This window comes from Pelodiscus sinensis, chromosome 22 (genome assembly GCF_049634645.1).
Source record: "Pelodiscus sinensis isolate JC-2024 chromosome 22, ASM4963464v1, whole genome shotgun sequence".
NCBI lineage: Eukaryota > Metazoa > Chordata > Testudines > Trionychidae > Pelodiscus > Pelodiscus sinensis.
The window spans coordinates 24,923,750-24,950,241 of record NC_134732.1 but is presented as its reverse complement, the minus strand read 5'-3'; the positions used below and the strand labels follow the sequence as shown (position 1 = coordinate 24,950,241).

Sequence of the window (26,492 nt, the reverse complement as noted above, 5' to 3'; positions counted from 1 at the left end):
TGCAGAACAGATGCAACACAAAGCTATCAGGAGGAAGTTGGTTTTTGCACTCTGTCATGGAGGACTTGGGGCTAAAAATCAAAATCAGGTTCCCTTCTCTTGCCAAAAATGCCATTGAACCTCTCAACCATGAAGGGTTTCATCTAGCACCAGTATCTCAATGAGCATAAGCTCAGCAAAAGCTGGTACAGATGCACACAAGGAAACCCAGAAATGTTTAAGCAAATACGTTTATTTTATATTGGTAATACACATACTTCGAGTGGATTTCAGATACAAAACTCATGTACAATAGTTCACAACTGATGAATGTAGTCACATTTTGAGAGAACATTTACCAATGTGAAAATGTCAACACACTAACAGCAAACAATCCACACTTTTCATTTGTCTTCAATGCATCAAACATTGTTGCAGAATTTCATTCTCTTGGTGCTATATCAGCTCTTTGCAGAATCACAGTGTTAAGTTGGAAAGTCTGTTTAGTGGAATAAGTCTTCCCAGCAGCAGCAAGCAAAAGGATGGCACAAACATACTATGCTTTAGAAGAACAAGTTGCCTTCGGCAAATAGGCAGTTCTAAACCCACCATTAGCATCTTGCTGGGATCTTTTTCACTGAAACCTACATAATCCCTCTCACAGTTTTGCACAAACTACAACATGAAGTATCATCAATATCAGCAGACTAAAGCTGGGAAGAGATTTATTAGATGGGATGAAACAAATGAGAAATCTTCCATGGTTGAGATATTATGGTTTAAGCAATTCAGATGCATTAAACACAGACAACAGCTTATACAGTATTGCACAAGACAGACATCAGGCTTTCACATCAACCATGTGAACCGGTGTTTGTGTGTAACATTTTCTTGATAGCACTTTACAGAAAAGTGTCCTTTCTAACATTGTAAAACCAAAATGACCTCAGATTCCCTCAGCACCAGAAAGGTCTCACCACACTGGTCAGACCAGGACTATTTGTTTTTTAAACTTCAAGTCATAATAGACAGACAGACAAACTGGCAACAAGACATGGTTATGTAACAAAGGGAAACAGTGGCTTTGTGAACCATTACAGAGGTCTGTTACCCAACAGCATCATCACATGCACTATAGACTAGCAGCACTTGGAACAGAATAGGTACATGTAAAACTCTTGTGCTTCCATCTCTTAAGAGAGCGCCTATTAGAAATACAACTGTATATTCCCTACAAATGGCATCACAGTTCAACAACATTTTAGTTACATATAAGCATTTGCCACAGTTTATTAAAATTCCTTTCATACCACCATGGCGGCAAGTTATGACCTTCAAATAATACGTTAAAAACAAGCATGTTACTTTCTAACAACAATACAAAGCTATAAAAATTACATAAATTATCTGCATGGGAAAAAATGCCTCAGATACCAAGTGCAGAGCTACTTATTCCACACATGGCGGACTTCAGCATTCATTATTAATACACAGAGTAAATGTTTCCTAACTTGAATTGTAGTAGGGGCTCCATCTGGCTAAGATGGCATTATTGAGTCTGACTGTATCATGATCTACATACTCATCTCTCTTTCTGCCCTAGAATATTGCTGCTGCTGCCTGATGAAAAGCTTGGCTTGTATTATGTAAACTAGAGTGGATCATCTTAAATGAGTTGGGTGAGAGGCATTTTGGTTGCATTTTTTTATGGAGGCTCAAAAATGCCTTCTACCTAGATTATCCAAACCTACCCTCATGACTCAAGTCTCTTAAAAGGTGTCTACTCACAACAAATATGAGAAACTAAGGTTTTTGTACAGCTAAACCAAGAGAGAAATCTGGAAAACCATCAAGGGCCAGCTGACAAGCAAAAGCATGCACAAGATCTGCTCACAAATTTGCACTGAAAGTGGGTTAGAACTGATAAGAGAAGCAGTAAATCAGGCCTTGGTGTTATTTTATTCTAATTACTAATAAATCAAAATGAAAACTGATTTTTTTTTAAATGAAGTAACTTCAATCCTCACTTTCATTTTACAAGCTCTAGCTTCTTCCTGAAATGTCCAGTGGTCATTGTCATAATATCTAATATATATGTCATAATATATTCCTTTCTTCTCAAAAGACAACAGAATATTTTCTGGAATTACATTGCTTTGGTGAGTTAGATACCTTGCAAGAAAAGTCAATTTGCTCCCAAAAAATGCTCTCTATATTTAAGTAAAATATTTTTTTTTTTTTACCAAAATATGATACAGGCACCTGATTGTAAAATATTTTGAACCAATTCAATACAAAATTACTTTTAGCAATAAATAATCTGATTCCCAGAGAATGGCAGAAAGCTCCTATTTCTTGGGTGGGTGGGCTGCCCGAGGTAAAGTTCCTCATTCTGGATTTCCATCCCCCTTTCCCTTGTATTACTTGCCGAACCTAAGGGAGGGACGGGACAAAGTAGTGGCATCTTGTGCTTTTTAAAGAGTCCCATTAAGCAACGTCATGCTCTGGCAAAGTAGCTCAGTGCTGCTACTGAGAAGTGTTAGTGACAGAGTCCCGAAGACATCTGCATAGTACATGGGGTTCCTTCTTGTAAGCAAATATTAGAGAATGGGGAACATAGTCTGAACAGAAAATTTAAAACAGGATTTCTGCAGCTTCAGCTTGCATGAGAGGCTTTGTTAGCCCTACATGCAAAGGAATGACCTCCAAGATCTGAAAATTGTTCCAGTATCTGAACCGAACAAGGAAGTGGTATTTGAAATCTGTGGCTCAAGTCTCAAAAGCAGAAGTGAAGCTGGGATCTTAGAGCAATGCACCTACCGAAACAGCTGACTGGCAGAAAGACTGAGAAGAAATGGAAATTCGTTCACTCATTCTCCTGAAAAACCACTCAATCATTCAGAAAGCCTTAGCTTTCTTCATCCACGGTAGAAAAAGAAAAAAAAGAAGTTATAAACCAAGATGGGGTCTTTAAGATGAAGGGTCCGAAATGCAATGGCAAGAGACTTGAATGGCCCCCATTATGGTGATCTTCTGGTTCTCCTCACCAGCAGCCTCGAAAACAGATCCTGACCATACATACAGCAGGATCTGTACTAAACGTCCCTCGTAAGATTACCATGGTTCCTATTGGTACAAATCTGCCAGCTGGTATAATAGCTCTAATATGGATCATTTGTAATGTTTTAATTGCCACATTGTCATGTCCCGCCAGCTGTATATTAAGGCTTCTGGTAAAGCATTGCTACTACCACTACTGAGCTGTTATGGTGAGAAAGTCTAGTACAGACAAAGCTTATGTAAGAAAAGCATTAGGAGAGAAGGACTATTTGGAGAGGTCACAAACGAGTTTTTAAGTCCCAGGAAGGAGCTGGGTTCAAAGGTTAGGTGCAAGGCTGGATAAAGTTTTGATGCTAATGAAAGGAAAAAGGAATCAAGCTTGATCCATCAGCATGAAGCCTTTTCCACTCTCCAATATTCACAACATTGTATGGAATCTGAGCTTCTCACAGTACAAAGAGCAACCGTAGATTCATATGCAGGTAGTCGTGTCTCTGCCCATCTTCACAGGGTCAGTTTTTACAAAGCTGCTAAAACTTAAGATTTCCAAAGATTCAGAAGTGTCCCTGTCTGAAGCCTGAAATCCTGTATACTTCTTCCTTGGCATTTTAGGAGAGAATGGTCTTCATTTTCTCTCTCTGAAAGGGTTTCCTTGTGGCTATTTCTTCTGCAGTATTGGCTGATGATTATTTGAAATCCGTGAGGACAAAAGCTGCTAATGCACCTTCATCTTTTGTCAGAGCTTAATGCACAAGAGCAAAGAGGTGGCACCTTTCTATACACGGAAAGGGTTTAGAAATGACTGAATTCATAAAACGCTCCACCGCCCTATTACCTGTCAATCTGAAACACCTAGAGGAAAAGGCAACAGTAGTAAAAGCCAGATGTTTTAACGATCAGATAGAGAAATACAAAGCAAGAGGGATGCCACCAAAGGAAGGAAATTACACCAAACCCACAACATTATTACAGAGGTGCCATGGCAGAAGAAATCTGCCAAACTGGCACTTAGTCAAGTTTGCATGTTTTCCTCTAAATATTATAGGCCAGTGGTGGGCAACGAGCAGCCCACCAAAGGCCACCTGCAGCCCATGGACCCACAGCTGCTTTGCGCCCCCCCCCCGCGTCTCTCACATCAGGGCAACAGAGCCCTGCACTTAAATACTCCTCCTCCCTCCTGGCACTTTCAGAGCACATGTCCTGGTGCATGAGAGGCACATGGGGGGGGGGGGCCAGAGGGGAACCACGGTGCCACAATTGGAACCCCGGTGGGCCGTGGGCTGCTGTGGCCTACTGAGGTGAATGGCCCTCCCACCATTCCTGGTCGCCCATCCCCATTACAGGCTCAGCTTGCTCTCTTCACATGACCTCTCCTGTACTTGGACAGTAGGTTCTCTCCACTGTTGCAAGTGAAACAGCTGCCCCCAGTCAGATCCAATACTTCTCCCCTGCCTCTCCCATTACTGTGATCCTCTCAGCTCAATCATCCTTTCACTGCTAATTCACTTCCTAGCAGTGAGGATTTCTGAACATGAAATTAACGGAACATTTTTCTGTTATGTACAAACAAGTAGCCATAACCATATCCATGTGCCCATAAGTTCGTATACACATGAGGTTAACCTCACCTACCCTCTCCTGTAAGGCTACATCCTCAAATCATTTTCAAGAACTAGGCCAGAGCATAGGGGTCTATTAGGCTATGTCTACACTGTAGCCTTTTGTCGGCAAAGACAATGCAAACGAAGCGCTCGTTAGCATCTGTCGTGCTGTCATTTGCCTATTCTCTGCTGATGCTTTTTGCGCAAGAGGTTTTTGCGCAAAACCAAGCAGTATAGACGGGTCTGTTTTCTGCACAAACCCCCTTTGCGCAAGATCCTTATGCCTCAAAAAAAAGAGGTCTACAGATCTTGCACAAAAGGGTTTTTTTTGCACAAAACAGACCCATCTACGCTGCTTATTTTTGCACAAAAACCTCTTGCGCAAAAAGCATCAGCAGAGAATACGCAAATGACAGCACAACAGATGCTAACCAGCGCTTCATTAGCATAGTCTCTGCTAGCAAAAGGCTGCAGTGTAGACATAGCCTAATAGACCCCTATGCTCTGGCCGAGTTACTGAAATCCTCAAATCATGTTCAAGTTACAGAGAATCCACCATTTACAGTGAATGGACAAACTGTTAAAATGGAAAGCGAAGTTCACTCTGAAAAGCCCTGTTGCCAAGTTTGATTAATGGCAGGTATTCTGAACAAAGCCAGCCAAAAATGATAAAATAACCAAGAGGAGAATGAGAGATGCCTTTAAAAAGCCAGAGGTGAACTTTTTAGATTCAGGCAGAACTGTTGGATCTTTGTTATGACTTAACCATCATCAAGTTCTCAATCTATCTAGATTCTTAAGCAACCTCTCCTACCAGTTCTCTCTGCATGTTCCTGCCTGACTAGACCTACTGCAAACTTCACTAATGGGAAGGCAGGACCAAATGCATCATTTGGTGCTGTAGACACAGAAGTCACATAAATACATTGTAAGCAGAGACGATTCATCCTCCAGTGTGAGCAGAAGTCAAGCATCAGTGCTTCCCATCAGCTCTCAAACCACGTTCCACCAGGGTCCATCAGGACACAAACCGGGCATGCTAACAGAATCCGCTGCCAAGCTCATGCACACATGCTATTCCCAGCTGCAGGGAAGTTAAATGGAACCACAACAGTCAAAGCTAAACCTGGGATTTCATCAGAGTCAGTGCAGTGATCTGGGGCTGAGCATCTAGCTTATTCAATGTTGACATGCAGGACGGGAAAGTACCATGGATGCTGTACTAGCGCCTTCTCTCTCTCTGTGCTGCGACTACAGAGATTTCCACATTCCTACATGGCTTCCTCAGGGTGTCTGAATACAAAGGACATGCCAGGAAAGCTATGGCAAAAGAAACTAAACATCACTGCAAACACTCTGTTATGTGAGTGCGACCTCATGCCCACGGGAAAGGGCAAATCAGCTTCAAAACTTCACATTTCCTGGATTCTGTTGATTCAGGTCAGAAAATTACTAGCATTTCAGCATGAACTAGAATATTTACATTTGTAAAAAAAACTCCCTAGCTGCTCCCTGGATGAGGCCTGCACCTAGTTTCAGCCCCAAATTGTTTCATTTACCCAACATAAGCCCCTGAAAATAGAGGATTACAGTGGTAATGCAGCCACAAACTTAACTAAGTATCTCAAATAATGCTTCTAGAACACCATCATGGAATGCAATCCAACTGGCGCAGGTGTGTAGATATAATTTTTGTATATACACATCTCAAGACCTCCCTATATACATATAGCTATACCTATTTACAAGCACACCCAACAGGTGGGTGGTGACTGTACATGAAACACAAACACTGAGTATATACACATTTACTTTACAATCAATTCAATCTCAGCTAAAGAAGGGTGACCAAAGAACCACAGGAGAAAACACCACCACCAACCGGACATCTGCTCAAAGAAATCCTTCTTATCCAGTTCCATTGATTTTTGGTGCCCATCAGAGTGAAAGTTTTGGCTGGAGCCTAGCACAGTGCCAGCAAGTGCTATGGAAGCTCCACTCCTGCCCACCTGCTCTGTGCCATCTACTGCTGTTCTGCATGGGACTCTCCCGCAGCAGTGCTGATGGACATCAATCCTGACATGTAGCACTCTCATCCCAGTCTGTCTTAAGAAGATGGTCACATCACAGAATCACACAGGGAAGAGGCCCACTGAAGCAGGCACCATGCTAAGGAAGCAACCAAACTTGTGTTTAAAACAAACATTGGACTAGACCTCAACATTAAAGGGCTACTCAAACTCCTGCCCCTTCTCCGACACTGAAACAACACACACAGAACAGAATGGCTTTCACCTTGGTACCATACAGTAGATTCCCTAAGGACACACCAGAGTCTAGCACGGCATCCTTGTTGCTATTGGACATTTCAGCATTACGGTACCAGGAGCCTCAGACAGCGCTACAGCCATGCATAACCAAAAGGCAGTCTTTCCAGCACCGTACAGCTTACGTTCACACAGAAACAAGCTGATCAGTTTGCTTTGCTACCACTATTTCTAAATTTGTCATTTCAGGCCATTTGACAACCATTGTGCAATTTCAGATACAAAAATTACAATCCGTATCACCACACACTTGCCTTTCCCCAGATTTAAAGCAAACACCTTCTTGGCAAATGAGCTTTTTTCCATACAAAAACCCACTATTCATTTTACACATCTTTAAAAACCAAACATGGGAGCTTACAAACATTTGTTGTGCTTCAGTCTGGGCTTTGGGTTAAGCGGACTTGTTTACTGCCAGTAACTGAAGTGGAGTCAGTTTCAGAGTTGGAGAGCCAAGAAGCTATTCAATTGGGGGTTTAGAACATTTGCTTCATAGAAGCCAAAATTCTCCTACGCTTCCAGTGTGTCCACCTCTTCTCTCCACACCTTTCTAGCAGGCTGTGCCAGATCTTCCCGGAGCTTGTTTTGACACCAGGGGGCACTGCCGTGACAGCTTTACCTTCCTCCTTCTCCAGCAAGCACCACCCCACCTTAGCTTCCAATTTCATACAGAGCACACGTTCCTTGGTGCAGACTTTACGGAGCCCTACTGGATGATATCTAGGTGTGGGTGAAATTATTGTGCAGAAGCTGTGATACATATAACCCACCCCTACTAGCTGTGTTTCGGGGTTTGTTGGGGACTGTATGCTTCACACCCCTTTCCTCTGCTCAGCTTTCCTGTGGCTCACTGGGAAAATGCTGTAAGAACAGGACTCTGAGCACACAGGTAGGGGAGTGGGGTGGCATGGTGGGCCCTCACCACACACATGAACAAAACAGCAGTTCTTCTAGGGTCACAAGGAGCCCATGGAAGATCATCCCATTGTTAGAGCAGGTGACAGCAGTCCCAAGAGGCTTCTTGCCAAGTGTTTCTCTGTTGGGAAGGGCTAGAACTCAGTCCTACTGCAAGAGACTGATTGGATCCTTAGGCACAGACTCACCACAGGCTGGGAACACCGTGGAAGCCACTTACTTCATTCACTCAACCAGGTAAGAACAGAGACACCCTCCTCCCCAGTGATTAAGGAGCCATGGACTGACCAGCCTCAGGCAGAAGGGTGGTGGCTCTGACACAAGACATGGAATGTGGGTCTGACTACACCTCACTGAGGAAATGGGGCCTGCTTGATTACTGTTGTAATTATGCCACCAGCCTGCAAGTTACACCCAAGGGGGTGGAGCTTCTGTTCTTAGCCAGCTGTGCTGCTCAGTAGAAGTCAAATGGTTAATTTACACGTAACACTAGATGTCAGGAGATTCCTCTGCAGCATCACTCCAAACCCACTGCTATTAGTTCCAGCACAAATTTAACTATTCACCTAAGATTGAAAAATATATATTTCTTATGAAGGGCTCTTTCTTTTATTGCTCTTGCCGGTTTGCGTTATGTGTTTCCAGCTTTACCATTTCAAATCCAAACTCTTTGGGGATAAAATATTGTTTTCTATATTTGCATTTTTTGCTTCAAATTTTTAAAACTGTATAAAAATAAAGGATTTCCATAAAGTGGGCTAAAAGTGACCAATAATACTTTATGCTTAGGATCAATTGCTGGATATGTGGTCGCTTTTAACCACAACACCAAAAATAAAATCCCAGGAATTCCTAACTTCAACATTGAAAAGATGTGAAAAGATTTGTTTATAAAATTGACCCCTACACAATGGGGTAGCTGGGCTAACAGCGGTTTCTTTTTTTTAAAAAATAATGGTCCTAAATTTTAAAATAAAATCAGGTAACTCCTTTTGTGGATTTTCACATTAGAAAACTGCACCATTCAAAGTCTGTGGCTAGGGAAACCCAGTTGCATTACGCAAGTGTTTCTTTTAATAGTCATCAATGGTGTTTTCCAGGAACACGTTTCTAATATCCAGGATGGAAGCCAGCTCCAGAATGTGTTTTTGGAGGTGAGGGTTCTCCACTGTTTCATCTCTTGGAAGCTGGGGATAAGATTCAGGGTAATTTCGAGTTTCCTGCTAGATGAAGAAAAAAAAAAGAAAACAATTATTTATAATCCATTAGTACAGAACTAAAAGTATATAAGGCCAGTTAATTACAAAAACCCATGCTGAGCTGTTTGACGGGCCAGGTCCGTGCAGAAATTACAACACTTATCTTCACAGCTCTCTCCCTAGATGCAAAGGCAGTGGCCTGGTTTTCAAGTTACGGCAGCAAGGCATCTGTCTGTTACTGTGGCAGTAGCCAAGCCTTATGACCCCAGGGTGGCCAGGCATGTTTCAATGAACACACAATACAAATGGAACATGAACGCGAGACAGAAGGAGATTTGATACATGTGCTGTCTACACTGCTAATGATATTTTTCTGCAATGCTCAAGCACCAAGCAGGTAAGATAAACCTGGGTGCCAACATGCACAGTATGCTTCAAAGAGGATGTAGCACACAGTCTTAGAGGCAGACTTTATGCCTGCCAGAGGAACAATCTTTCTTCCCCCTGTAATTATCTGCAGTCTTATGTTGACACAATCACAGAAGTATAGGGCTAAAAGACGTTGCAAGATGTCTTCAAGTCCAAACTCCTGCAGTGAAACAGGACCCAGTAAACCTAGACCATACAGAAGCCTATTCTGAGCTTAGCTACCCGTATAGTTAGGGAGTTTTGCCTAATACCTAACCTACATCTCCTATTACTTGTTCTTCAATGCACATGGAGCATAACTGATCACCATCCTAAACAGCCCTTCATGAATCTGAAGACTTATCAGCTTCCTTCCCTCACTCCTCTCTCAAGGCTACACGTGCCCAGTTTTTTTAACCTGTCCTTATGGACCAGGGTTTTTGCTGGACCCTCTCCAGCTTGTCCGCATCTTTTCTGGTGTGGCGCCCTCATTCGCCCCAAAAAGAAAACCATCCACCCACCCACTCCACTTGGGAAGTCATGAATTCTGTGATGCATCCCGATCCTGCAGCCCACCCACTGCTCTCATTTGCAACCTTTCCAGACTGGTGCAATATTTTTGACACAGTGCTCTTGGTGTACATGGCTGTGCACAATTACAGGGCTCTCTACATGAGCATGCACTATGCACCTGCTCAGTACTAGAATGTGTATTTCAGAACTGGTGGGATGTGTCCCAGTGCAGATAAATTGTTCTGTGTTCTACATGGAATCAGAATACAGATGCAATATACTGTAAAACTGGTAATGAGCATTTGTATGCAAAAGGCCTTTTCACGTGTAAGCATGGCTAACATTATCCACTATGTGGTTCACATATACATTCATGAATACTAATTTCAGCATGTGAGGAGTCCACGTGAGCAGTATTAGTGAAGCCCAGGAGCAGAAGAGTCACAGAAACTAGACAGAAGAGCCCTTTATCCTCCAGCCCAGGCAATTCTACGTAAAAACAGAATTTGTCTGGTAACGCTCTCTCAGAAAGGGAAAGGTTTTCCCTGCATACCCGGAAAATTTTGTGCATCCTCATGGTGGCTGAGCAGAAGATGAATCTTGTTAGAAGTAAGCGAAGAAATTCATCCCCAAAAAACTGAAGAAAGGCCTGATCTGCAGAGGAAGAAGGTGACACTTCACGAAAACTGAATTTAGAAAGGCATTTTTGAGGCAGAAGACCTTTGGGAAAACACCAGATGGAACAATTGTGCATTTTCTGCACAAACAATATTAGTCTTTGGCCAGGCTGAGCAATAAAAAGCAGGTAAGAAACCCAACTCAAGTTGTACCACTAAGTTGCTGCAGAGAGTGTGAAGGTCTTTAAGGACATACCTATGGAGCGAGAATGGGTCAGCAGCTGGGCGATATCCCGGTTGATTTTTCTAAGGTAATCTTGACACTTCTCCCACAATCCTCTGCGCATGCTTGATAATCCAGAGACAAATAGGAATGCCATTAAAGGATTGTTCAGAAAGAGGGTGAAGAGGCTACCCCGCTGAGACTGATCTAAAAGCCAATAAACAACAACATGATGCATTCAGCATGTGAAACAGAAGAGCTGTCCCCACCACAGGGCAGAGCCCTGTGCCCCTCCATTCCCGGCTGACCGAGGCAGCAGCATGCAGCGTTCGTGGAAAGCTCTTCCCAGGCTTTGTGGCTAGGGAGCGTGTCACCAGGATAGCAGGCCTCAATTCCACTCAAAGTTCATGAGAGTTCTGTGCATGCTAGGAGCACAGGAGATGCCACATACTTGTGGGAGGTTTAATTCTTTCCCGCTCAGTGCACGGTTTTAAACACCATTAGTGTCAATCTTACAATGTAAGTTGTGGGTATAAGGTGGTCATAAAGGGACCCTAGAACATTTCTTTCTTGTACAGTTTATTAGCATTACCAAATCTGTATATATACGGTCCCCCACCCAAAACGACCTAACGCCCCTGCCTTTGATTGCAGTTACTCTCCAGAAACCTGGTCCTTTCCTTGGGAGTGCTCCTGTCTCGGACAGCGCAAGACAAGAAAGAAGAGAGAAGTCTTTTACTGCGGGGACTGGTCAGTGTCTCAGAGTTACAAGAGGTATTTACTGGTGCTTTACTAACACTACCAGGAAAACCACTGGAGACATTTGCTATTTTAAAAGGTAAGTTCTATTATTTAATGAATTTATTTTTGTTGACAGCTTTCATTTGAACAAGGTTTAATATTTTCTACTCAAAAGTTTCTAGCAAATAATAGAACTTACCTTAAAGCAATTGTGAAGTCTCCAGCTTCTCTCATGCATTCATTTGCTGAGCACCACTTCCTGTGTCTCAAACTATGTCAGCAGCCTGGGCTTCATGCTGGGAAGTAGCAGTAAAATTGGCAGCCCTCACAACACACCAGAACCATTCAGTTATAGGTATTGGAAAGTTAATATGCATCTATTCTTATTTAGCAAATATTTATTTTGCTACCTAAATTAATGGCTGCAGTGGTTCTATTAAGCTCTGACGAGAAGAATCCCTGACCACAGCACAGGCCACACTGGGGAGTCTGTTCTAATGGAAAGGCAGATGGGAATCTGACCGTGGTCACCTTTAACATAGGAATTGCCAGAAATATTCTGGTCTAAGACTTGCCCATATTGGAAATCCATTGTCCCAGGAGATGCACTAATTGTTTGCCTTAAGAAACCCCCCAAAACCTGCACCTCGTACCAGAGATGCTGCAGACTGGGTATTAAGAACTGCTCCTAGAACAGAGTGGGAAACGTTATCTTAGTGACTTCCCCTTTGTAGTGAAGCTTCCCTCAAATGGTAAGAATAGAACAAGTGAATTATGACCCCTGCACTTGATGGTGACTTTCCTGGGCTCTACATCTGCAAAGAAAGTTTCCTCTCTGACCCTTGGTGAAGCTGCCTGGACCGACTCCAGTCAAAACGTGTCATGTTAAAAGTCATTCGCCATGAACTGTCAACGACTATGCCGCTTCAAGCACTGCTCGCCCCCACTGGGGCCATCATCAAGTGAAGAGAGTGCACCAGAAACGATCATTTTGGACGTGGATAAATGGTACATTAAAAACTGCAAGACAATATCATGTAATACAAGTGAAGCTGCCAGGAAAGGCAACACCTTCGTACCTTGTAATGCTTTTGGATACGCTGTTGGAGAAAGCAAGCACACCAGTGGCTGTCCAAACAAGTTTGTGAAATTCTGTAACAGAACAGTTAAAACATCAATTGTTATTCTGTCTTGTTGACTGGAACCTCAATATATGTTTAATACATAGAACTAAAAAGGGGAATGAGCAACCAAGTAGGTGCTAGTTTCAGAGAGGCAAATTGCTTTTAGAGAGTAAGCCATTACAATAATGGACTTACTTTGAAAAGATATTCTGTACTCCAGAGAACAAATCTGTTTTCAGGCCAAAGACCAACTCGGATTAGTATTTTCAATTACTTCCCTTGACATTAGTTTGGCTGTCCAACGCAGGTAAAAATATTGCTTTTTCCTAACAGGCGGACTGTTCCCGCCAGAGCAAGGGAACCACGGGTATAATGAACGTTAAAATTGGCTCCACTTAAACAAAAAAAAAAAAAGCGTGAACCTTCAAGTAGCTGCTATGCAAACACACTGTTTTGGGTTAATAAAAATACTGTATTTTACAAGAATTAATCCACAGTTCAGAGCACTGCATTGTTCTACACTAGTGGTTTCCAACCTTTTCACTAGTACAGACCCCCAATCACCCCCCCAAAATGTTTGCAGACCCCCCAAAGGCAATTCTAGCCACAATTCTAGTAGTCAGCCGAGTATTTTCTCACTTTTCGTTGACTTATGTCTGTTTGATTAAACATTCCACTTGTGGATGCTTCACTCTGCTCATCAGTGTCCTTTCTCTTCAGCAAGCCTGATTTCAGCCAGATCCATGCTGAATGTATGGCTCATGTTTGTACACTTCTAACTGTCACGATCGTTTCATCACACGAAGGTGCCACAACATAGATTTTCGGACCGCAATTAATAACATTATTGGAAGATATTTAATTTAAAAATAATAATTGATTATAACTTTGCAATGTATTTTAAAATTATTTTCTATGATCATTTTTATTTATATTTTATTTTTTTCATGGACCCTCTGCAATACCCTCACAGACCCCCAGAGGTCCGTGGACCCCAGATTGGGAACCACTGTTCTACACACACACACACACACACACACACACACACACACACACACACACACACCCCGAATGCATCTTCTGTTCTAGAACCTATTTCTTATAGAAAAACAGGTCATGAAATATTTCTCTAGTTTAGTTACTAAACGGAGTTGTTCTTTTCTAGCTAACAAGCTTTCTGAAACTGAAGAGTTGCAGTGCCAAATGGGACACCTGGATGTCTGTATGACACCAGCACACACATTCCGGCTAATGAAACAGTGCCACTTCAGTACAATTCAGAGTTCCCTTCAGGTTACATTTCACACCTACAATGCATGCGTTACCAATGTTAGGTATAAGCTCCAGAGAATTATTTATTCAATCACGTGGCTCAAAAAAAGGAAGGTTCCAATTCTGCTTTCTTTCGGATTTCTGACTAACAAACTGACATTTAAACTCCTTGCAATAGTATTTTAATTAAACTAATTCTTTCTGAACATGTCAAAATAATAAAAGTAACAGCATGGTCTAGCCATTTCCCACGCCTAGAAAAATACTGACTGGGTTAAAGGCTCTGTTCCATGACAAGCCCATGGGAGATTTATGGACTAGATATTAAGATTTTGGTCTCAAATGAGGAATCAGACACTAGTATTGTGCAGATGACAAAACCAAAAAGCAATGGATCATATTGAACTATACAGCAGGGGTGGCCAAAGAGGGGAATAAGTGGGGGGGGGGGGTGGAGTGGAGGAGAGAGAATATGATAGAGGTCTATAAAATCATGACTGGTGTGGACAAAGTGAATAAGGAAAAGTTATTTACTTATACCCACAATATAAGAACTATGGGTTACCGAATGAAATTAATAGGCAGCAGGTTTAAAACAAGCAAAAAGGAGATTTTTCTTCACTCAGTGCACAGTTAACCTGTGGAACTCCTTGCCAGAGGATGTGGTGAAGACTAGGATTTTAACAGATTTATATAAAGATAGATTTATGGAGGTTAGGTCCATCAATGACTATTAGCCAGGATGCTTAGGAATGGTGTCCCTAGCCTCTGTTTGTCTGGAAATGGGTGATAGGAGGGATCACGTGAGGATTACCGGTTGTGTTCCTTTCCTCTGGGGCGTCTGGCATTGGCCACTGAGGGCAGACAGGATATTGGACTAGATGAACCATTGGTCTGACCCAGTTTGGCCATTCTTATGTTCAAACTGGCTTGCAAGCCACTATGGCTTTCTTACAACTGAAGTGCAGCTTACAGACAAGCCCCCTTTCCTCTCCCCCATCATGTCCCAGCCCGCATTCCTCACCTACCAGCTCTGGGATTCTGTCCTGTGGCCAGGTGGTGGGGTCAGGAGCTCCTGCTAGAGATGACTGACACCTACAGAGTGGGGGGGCCCCACAATGTAAAGATTTGCCCCCCCCCACCTCCTCCCCGTGAGCACAACCCCCATATTCTTAGCGGCCCCTCCCTGCATCTCCCACGTGTTAGCGCCTCATGGAGGCAGCAGCCAAAACCTGAAGCTGCAGAGAGGAGCTGCTGAGGATATGCAGGGTGCCTGAGAGGCAGCAGCAAAACCTCCAAAGCTCCCTGCAGTTCCCTGCTGTTTCTTTCCCCACAGCTACAGCTTCCAGCTTCAACGGCTGCCAGGCAGAGATGCAGCACTGACTGAGCAGGGCCAGCACACTGACAAAAATTGGGAGGGGGACTACAATCCCCCCTCCCCGATTCTCAGACTTGAGACGACGTCATAGGCAAAGGGTCAACTCCTGCCTGCTCCTCCTCCCCACTATAAGTGTGTTTACCTCAACACGTTTTAACATCCCTAGCTAACACCCTTCTTAAAGAGAACCCCTGCTGGCTAAGCAACAAGGGACAACGTCTCAGAGGACCAGCCCAGCAGGGTATTTCACAGAGGTACGAAGTCCAACTTTAACAGCCATCTCTAAGAGCGCTACATCACTGAGGGCAGGCGTTCCTCCCTGTCATCGCTTTAAACTCTTCCAGAGAAGGAAGGAGAGCGTGCACAAGAGCAGAAAGCAGCTTTTTGGAGAAGGCCTCTGAGCAATTCATGTTCCTGTCAATACTGCTGAGCAGTGCTACAGACATGTCACACCAGCTCCTGTTCTCTCGGAAAGGATCTGAGCAGCAGCATGGGAAGAAGTCACTTCTCTGGCTCGGATGTTTCATGCAGGAACTTTGTCTGCATGGACATGCTCTGCCCACAAAGCATTTCGTCTCCACTCACAACTCACCCAGGGACATTTGCAAACAGCACTAGTTACGTATTCTTACTGCAGGTCACTAAGTACCCATGACATGGGACTTGCATTTACTGGAGGCTGGAAACCACCACCAGAGCTAGGCACACCACTATTTGCCTCTCATTGAGAAGTATGCACTGCTACTTGAATGGGGACAGATTTCCTGCAGGCCAGACAGCAGGCCCTTAACACTGTTTACAAAACTATTTCAAACACTCACCATAACTTTCCTGAGTTCGCTTTAGAGAGTCCCAAAAAAAGGAGTTCATCTAATCACCAATGGCCAACAAGTTCCTAACTCCAAACGCAATTCCAAGGAACATCCGAGTGGCGCCTTCCCCTTGCACACTATCTGGGAGTAGAGGTCTCTCCTTTCTCTCTGCTGCTGCTGGCTGGTTCACGAGCTTGCATAACAACCAACGTGCTGCATTCAAGTTAGAGGTTTGGCTCCCTGATCCAGCACAGAGCACAATGAGGAACAGAACTAGGCGGAGATGGGTGTTTATCTTATTTGCCACACAGAAATTCTGCAGGTCTCCATTTGGACAGGGCTCAGTTATTCCGGTTTAGCATTTACAAAGCAGATTTCTTCCAAAAATATTGTTTAAGACTCAAGTAAGAGATGCAAGCCCAAATGCAGGAATCCACGACCTCCCCAAGACTCCCCCTGCAGGGAACATGCATGTCCAGAGTTGCATGTGTACTGAGGTTCCTCAGTCCTGCCTCTGCCATACCAGACCCGGAGGTTTTTTCAGCAGCTACCCTAGGAATGGAGGAAGAACGGTCTTGCAGTTAAAGTGAAATGAAAATCAAGAGATCTCGCTTTATTTCCATCTTTCACAGATTTCCCCGTGACTGTGGTCAAATCATTTATCCCCTTTCTGTAAATGGGGTAAGCACAGGAGCATGACAAAACTATATTCATAGTAAGATGTCTCAGAGGGGGAGCTGTGTTAGTCTGTAACTTTAAGAACAACGAGTGGTCCTTTGGCACCTTAGAGACTAACAAATGTCTAGAGTCATGAGTGTTTGAGAGTAAAACTCTTGTTACCCAACATCCCTCTCTAAACAGGGGAAACAGGCAGACAATGGACGCTGGACAGAACAGGAATATGCAGCCACTAGACGTCCTTAATGCGCCTTGGAAACACAGCTGCACAGAACCATTTGTCTAACTCCACCTAAGCGGAGTTTAAGAGAAAGGCATCAGGAAGTGACAGCTTTGCATACCCAGCAGGTTTCTGAATGTTACAGTCACTAATGAATTAATGTCATCCAGAGGTGAGTGGTGCCTCTGGAATTAATCTCTCTTGCTTTCACATTATCTGAACTGCAGATTCCTAATAATGATTTGGCACTGAGTAGTCCTATAGTGTCTACCGCATTCAGTCAGAGGAGTGTGTCATATCTCTAGCACATATTATAGGAGACGCAGAATGTATAGCTAATTTTTGTAGCACATTTGTGTTTTAATTTCTCATTTTTTCCCTCATTCAGAGATTCAGATACATGAACACACCTATTTACAAGGCAAAACTCCACGCATTAACACTTTTCTGCCATTTAAAATAGCTCTGAGTAGGATACTTAGTTATTTGGAGCAGAAAAGCACATTAAATGAGCCCCACCAAAAAAGCAATCATATTTAATATAGAATCAAAGTAAGCCTCCCCACAGAGATCTTGGAAATCTTGAACTTTTCTTTTCCTCTAGGAAGATTTATTACTTTCTAATGACAGCCATTCATGTATTGCTAAACATGCTTCTATTCAAAGGATCATAAAACACTAGAATTGGAAGGACCTTGAGAGATCATCAAGTCCAGTCCCTTGTGCTCACAACTGGACTAAGAACCATCTAAGGTTGTCCCTGACAGGTGTCTGTCCAACGTGCTCCTAAAATATCTCCAGAGATGGAGATTCCACAACCTCCCTAGGCAACTTATTCCAGTGTTTCACCACCCGGACAGGTAGGAAGTATTTCCCAATGTCCAACCTAACCCTCCCTCCCTGCAGTTTAAGCCCAGATCCTGCCCCGCATGCACAGCCTCAACAAAAAAGACTCAATACTGCGTGTTTAAAAAGAGAAGCAATGAAAGTAGTAGAGTAGCTGGGGGTTGGCACCATACTCCAGAACACGCATTTGCTTTCAAACCCCTTACCTTATAGGCAACGCTGTTTGAGGAGTCCACAATGATAAACAGGGGCTTTCTTGTGAAAGGGTAGAGATCACCAGGGTGAAGGCTAAAAAAAAAGGGAAAGAGGAGACAATTCGCACCGCACAAGAATTTCTACGACGCTGCTACAGGGACCACGCTGTCCTGCTCTGAGTGAGGAGGTTTCTCCTTAGCTGCCCACAAAGGGAGACTAATAGGAGGGAACAAAAAAGCCCCCCACTGAAAGTTGCAGCTCACTTTATAGGAAAGTAAAACAATATTTGAGCAGAAGATTTTCTGCAGTCACTGGTATAGAGTATTAGCCCCAAATCGGAGAGGATTTAAATAATGGATATAAAACATTAGAAGCAGCTGGACAATAGAGCAGGTGTCCAGGATTGTTGAGTAGAAGACAACATAAGCTTTCCTAGCCTTTCGGGAAAATACCTCGGAAGCGTTCATACCCAGTACACCATTCACAATACATAACTGCTGAAAAGTCCCAGTCTTATTAATTTCTCCTCGGTCTGTGTGTGTCATGTGAACCATCTTGCTGTATTGAGTTTTACCTTCCAATGGTATTAGGCCTGGTCTACAAGAGTCTTACATCAATGTTTAGATCAAGGATTCAGCAAACACTGAAACTTAACCAGCACATTTATATTAGGGGGCTGTTAAAAAAAAAAAATCAATATAGCTATGTCAGTACGAGCACTAACATAGCTGCTTTGAGCAGGGAACTACATTAGCTACATTGGCAGAAGCACTTTTATGATCTACACTAGTAGGGTTTGCAGGTCAGCTACACCAGCAAAACTTTTCAAGTGCAGACAAGGCTGCAGCATCATTTGGATGCAGGTGGAGATGACCATAGAATCACAGAACACTAGAACTGGAAGGGACCTCGAGAGGCCGACAAAAGTCCAGTTCCCTGCCCTCATGGCAGGATGAAGCACCATCTAGACTAGGGGTGGACACTCCAAGAATTGGAAAGTAGTTAAGGGTCGCCCTCTTCCATGATATTAAATGGCGAGCAGAGACTGGGATGGAGGGTTGGTGCAGAAGGGAGCTTGGGGTAAGAGATTGGGATGCAGGAGAGGGTGTGGGATCTGGAAAGAATTTGGGTGAAGGAGGGGGTTGTAACCGGGGGCAGGAGACTGGGGTGTAAGGTCTGGGAAGGGGGATGGGTGCAGGAACAGGAATGCAGAGGGTCTGAGTTACATGAAGTAGGGGTGCAGAAGATCAGGGGGAGGGAGGGGTTGGGGTGCCAGAGGCAGGCTGTAGCCAGGATGAGGTTACGTGGCTAGCTCCTGGCCAGCAGCTAAGCACATCCCCAGCCAGGGTCCCTGCCTTCCACGTCCCAGCACTGGCTGCAGGGGCCATGTGTGGCTCTCAACACTGCAAGCCCAGAGGGGTTAAGGGTAACTCCTATTGGCTGGTAACTGGCCAATTGGAGCTGCAACATTTTGCTGAGGGCGGGGGCAGTGTGTGAAGCCTCTCCTCCCTTGCAGTCTTCAACGAGCTGTTCTGAGCACAGTGAAGGTGCAGGGTAGACAAGGAACATGGTGAAGGCTCCTGTGGACTAAATCAGATGGCTTGGTGGGCAGAATTGGCCTGTGGGCCACATTTTGTCCAACCCTGAGCTAGATCTGACAGGTGTCTGTCTAACCTGCTCTTCTAGATCTCCAGTGATGGAGATTCCCACAAGCTCCCTAGGCAATTTATTCCATTGCTTAGCTACCCGGACAGGAAGTTTTTCCTAATGTTCAACCTAAACCTCCCTTGCAGCAATTTAAACCCATTGCTTCTTGTCCTATCAGGTATTAAAGACAATAATTTTTCTCACTCCTTGTAACAACCGCTAAGGTACTTGCAAGCTGCTGTCATGTCCCCTCTTGTTCTCTTTTCCAAACTAAACAAGCCCAATTCTCTCAGTCTTCCCTCATAGGTCAAGATTTCTAGAACTTTCATCATTTTTGTCGCTTTTCTCTCGATCTTCTCCAATTTGTCCACATCTTTCCTGAAATGTGGTGCCCAGAACTGGGCACAATGCTCCAGTTAATGCCTAATCAGCGCAGAAGAGCGCAGAGGAATGACTTCTTGTGTCTCCTGTTAATGCAGCCCAAAATGAGGTTTGTTTTTAACAACAGTGTCCCACTGTTGATTCATATTTAGCTTGTAGTCCACTCTGACCCCTACATCCCTTATTGCAGTACTCCTTCCTAGACAGTCACTTCTCACTTGATTAAGATACTGAACTGAATCTGTCCCAAAATTGATCCCTGTGGAACCTCACTCATTATGCCCTTCCAGCATGTCTGTGAACCACTCTGGGAATGCTTACCCATCTAGTTATGCACCCACCTTATAGTAGTCCCATCTATGTTGTATTTCCCTAAGCATATATATAGTAGCCCAATGTCAGTGACTAACGCTGAAATGCTGGCTGTTGCCTCTGGGAGGCGCTGTTGCCTCTGGGCGGCGCTGTTGCCCGAGTCACGTGCTTTGTCTCTCGCCATGGCACTCAGCCGACTTCTGCGCCGCTGAGCCAGGCCGCCGCAGGGGAGCCCAAACGGCCGCTTGCTCCCCCGCGGCGGCCAGGCTGAGCGGTGCAGAAGTCAGACGAGCACCACAGCAGGAGGTGAAGGGGGTGGGGTGGTGACGTGCAGTGTGACAGCGGCTCCAGGCCCCGCCCCCTGACCGTGAATGTCACCGCCCCTCCCCCCTTCACCTCCTGCTGTGGCGCTCAGCTGACTTCTGCACTGCTCAGCCGGGCCTCCGCATGGGAGCAAGTGCCACAAGCAACTGTTTGGGCTCCACACTCCCCATGCAGCACGGGCCGTTTGGGCTCCGTGGTCCCCCGAGTGAGAGGCAGGAGGGGGAGGAGAGCTGAGAGAGAGGGGGGGAGGCAGGAGGAGGAGGAGAGAGAGAGAGACACACACACGGAGCAAGAGAACAGAGGCTCAGGAGAGGAGACCGACGTGGAGGAGAGACCTGAAATCCCATCTTACGACAAGCTAATTTGCTAGTTTATTTATAAGAAGGCCATAAGAGACTATATCAAATGCCTTACTAAAGTCTAGGTATCCCACATCCAGCATTTCCCCTTATCCACAAGGCTTGTTATCCTGTCAAAGAAAGCCAATAGCCTGTTCTTTACAAATGCTGTTACTTATCACTTTATCATTTTCCAGATATTTGAAAATGGATTCCTCAGATATTTGCTCCATTATGTTTCCTGACACTGAAGTGAAGCTGACTGGACTGTAGTTTCCTGGATTGTCCTTATTTCCCTTTTTATATAGATGGGTGCTGTATTTGCCCTTAGTCTTGTGGAAACTCTCCCATTTTCCATGACTTTTCAAAGATGACACATAATGGCTCAGATGCCTCTTCAATCAGCTCCTGAAGTATTCTAGGAGGCACTTCATCAGGCCCTGGTGACTTAAAGACATCTAACTTTTCTAAGTAATTTAACTTGTTCTTTTCCTATTTTAACTTTTGAACCTACCTCCTTTTCTCCAGCATTCACTATGGTAGGCAGCCTATCACCACTAACTTTATTGGTGAAAAAAAAGACACAAAGTTGTCTTTCAGATCCTCTGCCATTTCCACATTTTCTGGTTTTGTTTTTCCGTCTTCATTGAGCTCTGGGCCTACCCTATCCTTGGTCTTCCTCTTGCTTCCAATATGTTTTTAGAATGTTTTCTTATTACCTTTTATGTTTCTAGGTAAATTGAGCTCATTTTGTGTCTTGGCCTTTCTAATTTTGCCCCTATATCCTAGTGTTGTTTCTAGTCACAATGGGCAGTAAATATAGCTCAAAAGAAGGTAAACATCACAGTCAGGCTGATCCCATTCTCTTGCCCTCTCATGGCTAATTCTTCAAACAGGAAACTTGATCCATCTCTGAAGTTCTGTAACTTATGCATTTGATCCACGCACTTTTTTTCCCTTTCAGAAAAGGTAATCAGAAGCAGTGCATCTTTACGGAGAAGAAAAACTCACTTTCTACTTACTTCCCCTTGCTGAGCCCATGAAACTCACCAGTGCATCTCCTTGTAAGATTGGTTACGCTTGTGAATAGCATCGCCATTTATAATGTCCCGGTTACTATTTGTAAGGACACCACCAAAATCATATGGACCTACAAAAGTAAAAAAAGAGCAGAGATTAACTGTCACACCACAATTTGGACTAAGTGTTTGGAGGTATAGGACCAAAAAAAAAAAAAAATCATGAATCTGAACTAAAGATGGGACAAAGGATAATTAGGAAGAGTTTAAGATGCATGGCTAGTAAATTCTAAAGTATGGTTTTTGGTAATTTTAGTGACTCATCTCATGTTTGGGAATACAACATGCTCAGTAACCTCTATCTTATCCATTTATTCTTCAAAACAACAGAAATGAAAAGCAAGAGACATACTATAACCCACAAGGCTATGTAGTAAAAAAAACCACACAGCTAGGTCAACAGACATCTCCAGGGATGGGAAAAGAATCTTACATGTATTTCTTACAGGACAATCAATACACATTTTAAATACTACTTGAATCAATACGTTCTAGAATTAGAATCGGGCCTTCTAATGAGTTAAGAATCAATTCCAAACCTGAACTTTTCCAGCCTTTGCAGCCATCAGAGCATTGGAAACAAAGCTCATAGGTTGTAGAAAAGTTGGTTTTTAAACCTAGCAGCAATCCAATATTATCAGCCATGTTTCAGATCCAAAGCAATGGCTAAGTCTTTGGAATTCTGTTGTTTATGAAATTCTAATACAAGTTTATACAATTTACAAAGCTATGCTGCACTTTGTCTGGTCCTAATGCAGGGTTAGTGATTATTCCACTCACTGGGGACAGAATCTGGGCTGGCTGCCTAACTGATCGGTGGATAGTGACGAAATTTAAAAAACAGCTATCTCCACAGCCTCTGCAAAAGTGTGCTCGTATAGACAAGAGTCTATTTCCCAGTTTAGTGGGAGTAATGAAACTCCTCTAGTATTAATGGGAGAATTGCATCTATACGGAGACTTGCAAATTCTGCAAAGTTGGATTTCAACTCTGGTGCTTCATTTGCAGATAGTCCTTCCCTGTCTATACCTATAAACCCTTCCCCTCAAGGAATTACTTTTCACTTCTATGGGAAGCTTTAGGATGTCAGGAAAAGAGCAAACTCTCAGGTAGTGCTGTCACAGGTTGCTGACGTGTGATGTGTCAGCCAAAACTGGTCTGTATAATGTAACATTTCAGCCTACAGCTTCCCTCTTCTATCCCAGCATGCAGTGCTCTGTATTTTTTTTGCAGGTCACACTTTCCTATTTAAAAAACACATACACCCAGAACTGTGACTGTAATCGGATTCGTGTGAGCCCGTTGGGATTTGAAAAGTTGGCTGTGAAGCTCTCCACAGGACAAAGACTGGGTACTTCTACAGTAAAGTAGTAAGTAAGAACAAGGCATGCAGTGAGGTGGGACACAATGCTGATTATGAAGGGCACAATACAGTTAAGACCAAATACAATGGGTTGCATTACATTAAAATGATAAAAGCAATTTTTTTAAAAAAAAATCACTGCCAAACAGAAAGTTTGCAGGGATTTTTTTTCCTTTTAGCATTTTCCAAGATCCACAAATCATGCAAGGAGGATGGAACAAGCATGCATCTTATAAAGGAATGCCAGTCTTAAACAGATGAAGTGCATACAATATTTAGGATGTTTCAAATAATCTCTCTTAAAAGTAAATTAAACAAACGTAAAAATCTTTTAGCTGCATTTGCACTAGTTTGCTAGTTTTAGATGTTTAGACTGTATCTGCATCCCAATATTCTGCTGGTTGGGTAACGGGAAGATGAGGTGAGGGGAATTATTAAAATCATGACAGGGGCTTGAATTGTCACATCAACCAACGTACAACAATCTCTGCAGAGAGACCTTCAGCCCTTTTGCCCCCAATCTCCTGATCCTCTATTTTGACACTTCAGACTGGGAAGAAATGCCAGATGTTACTGAACCATTTTATTATGGTGATTCTTCACTGATGGACCTATTGAGCCATGTGTCTTCAAACTTGTAACATTTTTAATTTTTCACATGTATCAAACTTTTTCATGTCCTTTGAAAAGATTTCAAGTCAGTAGATTATTGTGTGCTGAACACATAGAATTAGCTGCTGGGAGTCCAAGAGAAAGCCAGTCTTGGTAGGTAGATGGGCATATGAAATTGGACTTGTCCTTTAAAAAGGAGGTTTGCAAGATCTCTGAAATACAAAGCAAATTCAAGCCCTGCTCATGACAGGGAGCATTCCTTTATTGTACCTTCACTATCCGAACGACCTGAGGGAAACACGCCAGTGGCCGACAAGTAGATCAGCAGCACACTGTTTGCAGGCAGCTCCTGCAATTCAAGCACAGAAAAAAGGCAGGAGGAAAATGCAGCCATTTACTGAAACAGGCTATGTACATTCTGTATTAGCCTGATGGAACCACTGGCATTTATAGGTGCAACCCTCACCCCCGACTGCTCTTCAGTTTTATGTGGCTCCTTTGCATACATCTATATTGCTGAAATTGACACTTCCTTCAGTGGGTGTTTTGGATAAGGACATAAGAACAGCCAAACTGGGTCAGACCAAGGTCCATCTAGCCCAGTGTCCTGTCCTCAGACAGTGGCCAATGCCAGATGCTTCAGAGGGAATGAACAGAACAGGCAATCGAGTGATCCACTGGGTGGACAGAGTAATGCATGCTGTAGAGGTGCTCAGCTGTAGCTCGTTAGATATGTAATTGATACACCAGGTCCATAGATTGTAAAAGCACAGTTCCCCTGCCCCCCTCCCCCTCCCAAGTCCCCACTTCACTAATATCTAGTGTGAGACAGACTTCCTAGAACGTGGAATCTAAGAGTTAAGCTAAGGCCCCTTTTGGCAGAACAGACTCTCTAGCTATCCCAGAATTCTGAATGAGGTCCTTGCTCCCAGACCCTCCCCCCAAAAAATCATATGCATCCATGTGCCACCTTTCCATTCACTCCCCCCTGTGGGCACTGACATACCACAGACCTCTGCTTTCTGGGGGAGGAGACTGAGCAGGTAGGCATGCACAACACCAAACACAGCCAGGAAGTTTTTAGGCTCTTAAGCTGTGACACTGCTTTCTCCAAAAGGAAACAAGTTATTTTTGGCAACTAAATCCCACGTTGCTGATAGTACAAGTACAAACAAAATACACTGGGCCGCACGACTATATTAACTGGAAATGAATTTAGCCACTGTACCTTTGTAGAATTCTTAGTAAAGATACTTGTATGTTTAAATCAGATAAATGTGTCACTAAGACAAACTGATAAGTCATTTAAATCTCCAAGCTATGAAGAGAAAGAAGATCAAGTGTTTTGTCATTTACAATTGAAAAGGGTTACTGAATCCTTGGTTTTCAGGCAAAACAGAAAGGAAACTCGTCTACTTTTATTTAGCAAAGTGTACCATCCCAGAGATTTAATCAACTGACAAATATACCCCATTTTACAAACCTTAAATGCTGCTGCTAGGAACGTGTACAGCTGGCTAAAGGTAGGTTTATACAGCAAGTACTTATGGGGATTTTCCCGCCTAGCAGGTTTCTCAGTCGTCTCCTATTTCAAAAACAAAAAGGACACCATGTGTATTCTTTAAACTTCAATTTATCTGAATATTCATCTTCAATGTGCTTCCCTAACTTATTTTTCTGCCCTTTTAGCATTCGCTAGTGGGTGCCACAGTAACAAAAAGTTCATGTCAGAAACTGTTTGATTGGCAGTCCCCGGGTTACGTACAAGATAGGGACTGTAGGTTTGTTCTTAAGTTGAATTTGTACGCAAGTCGGAACTGGTACATATTGTAGGGGAAACTCTAGCCAAACATTTCTCCAGAGCTCAGTTTTATTCTCCCAAACCTCACTTCCCACAATCCTTTATTCTCAAGCTGAGGTGTCTGCTGAGAAAAGCCGCTCCGCGTCTCCCTGGTCTGCTGGGGGGAAGCAGCTAGTGCGGGGTTGCCTCACCCCGTTTGTAAGTAGGGATCCGATGTAAGTCGGATCCATGTAACCCGGGGACTGCCTGTATTCAAGCTTACCACTCAATTTAACCTGCCACCAGAATCCTGCTTTATCCTGGATTATAATTTAAAAACTGTGAACAAGGTAAGAAAATGCAGCCCTCAATGTAGTTAGTTCCTAATCTCTTAATAAAGCTCCCTGACCATATCTTCAAGGCCACTCCCTGATACAGTACTTGTAAACCTCATTCTAGCTCAGTGGTTCTCACACTAGTGTATTGGCCACCCCTTTCACACAACACACCTTAGAGTGCCACTCTCCCCATATATTAAAAAACACTTA

The 26,492-nt window shown here is 43.5% G+C and overlaps 1 protein-coding gene across 4 annotated transcripts in view; it reads right to left on the bottom strand.

The window, feature by feature from the left end:
- Window positions 1-212: 212 nt before the first annotated feature.
- SCAI (suppressor of cancer cell invasion) overlaps window positions 213-26,492 on the bottom strand; it is a 98,064-nt gene continuing 71,784 nt past the window's right edge. The window contains exons 11-18 of one of the 4 annotated variants that reach the window (XM_075905695.1): window positions 25,648-25,749; window positions 24,435-24,513; window positions 22,161-22,260; window positions 18,120-18,201; window positions 12,663-12,735; window positions 10,876-11,049; window positions 10,556-10,656; window positions 213-9,105 (exon numbers count right to left, since the gene is read on the bottom strand). In XM_075905695.1, coding sequence (XP_075761810.1) covers window positions 8,956-9,105; window positions 10,556-10,656; window positions 10,876-11,049; window positions 12,663-12,735; window positions 18,120-18,201; window positions 22,161-22,260; window positions 24,435-24,513; window positions 25,648-25,749 — 861 coding nt within the window. In that variant the 3' untranslated portion in view covers window positions 213-8,955. The remainder of the gene's footprint in view (window positions 9,106-10,555; window positions 10,657-10,875; window positions 11,050-12,662; window positions 12,736-18,119; window positions 18,202-22,160; window positions 22,261-24,434; window positions 24,514-25,647; window positions 25,750-26,492) is intronic. The other 3 variants (XR_012897209.1, XM_075905696.1, XM_075905697.1) reach the window with 3 other exon arrangements.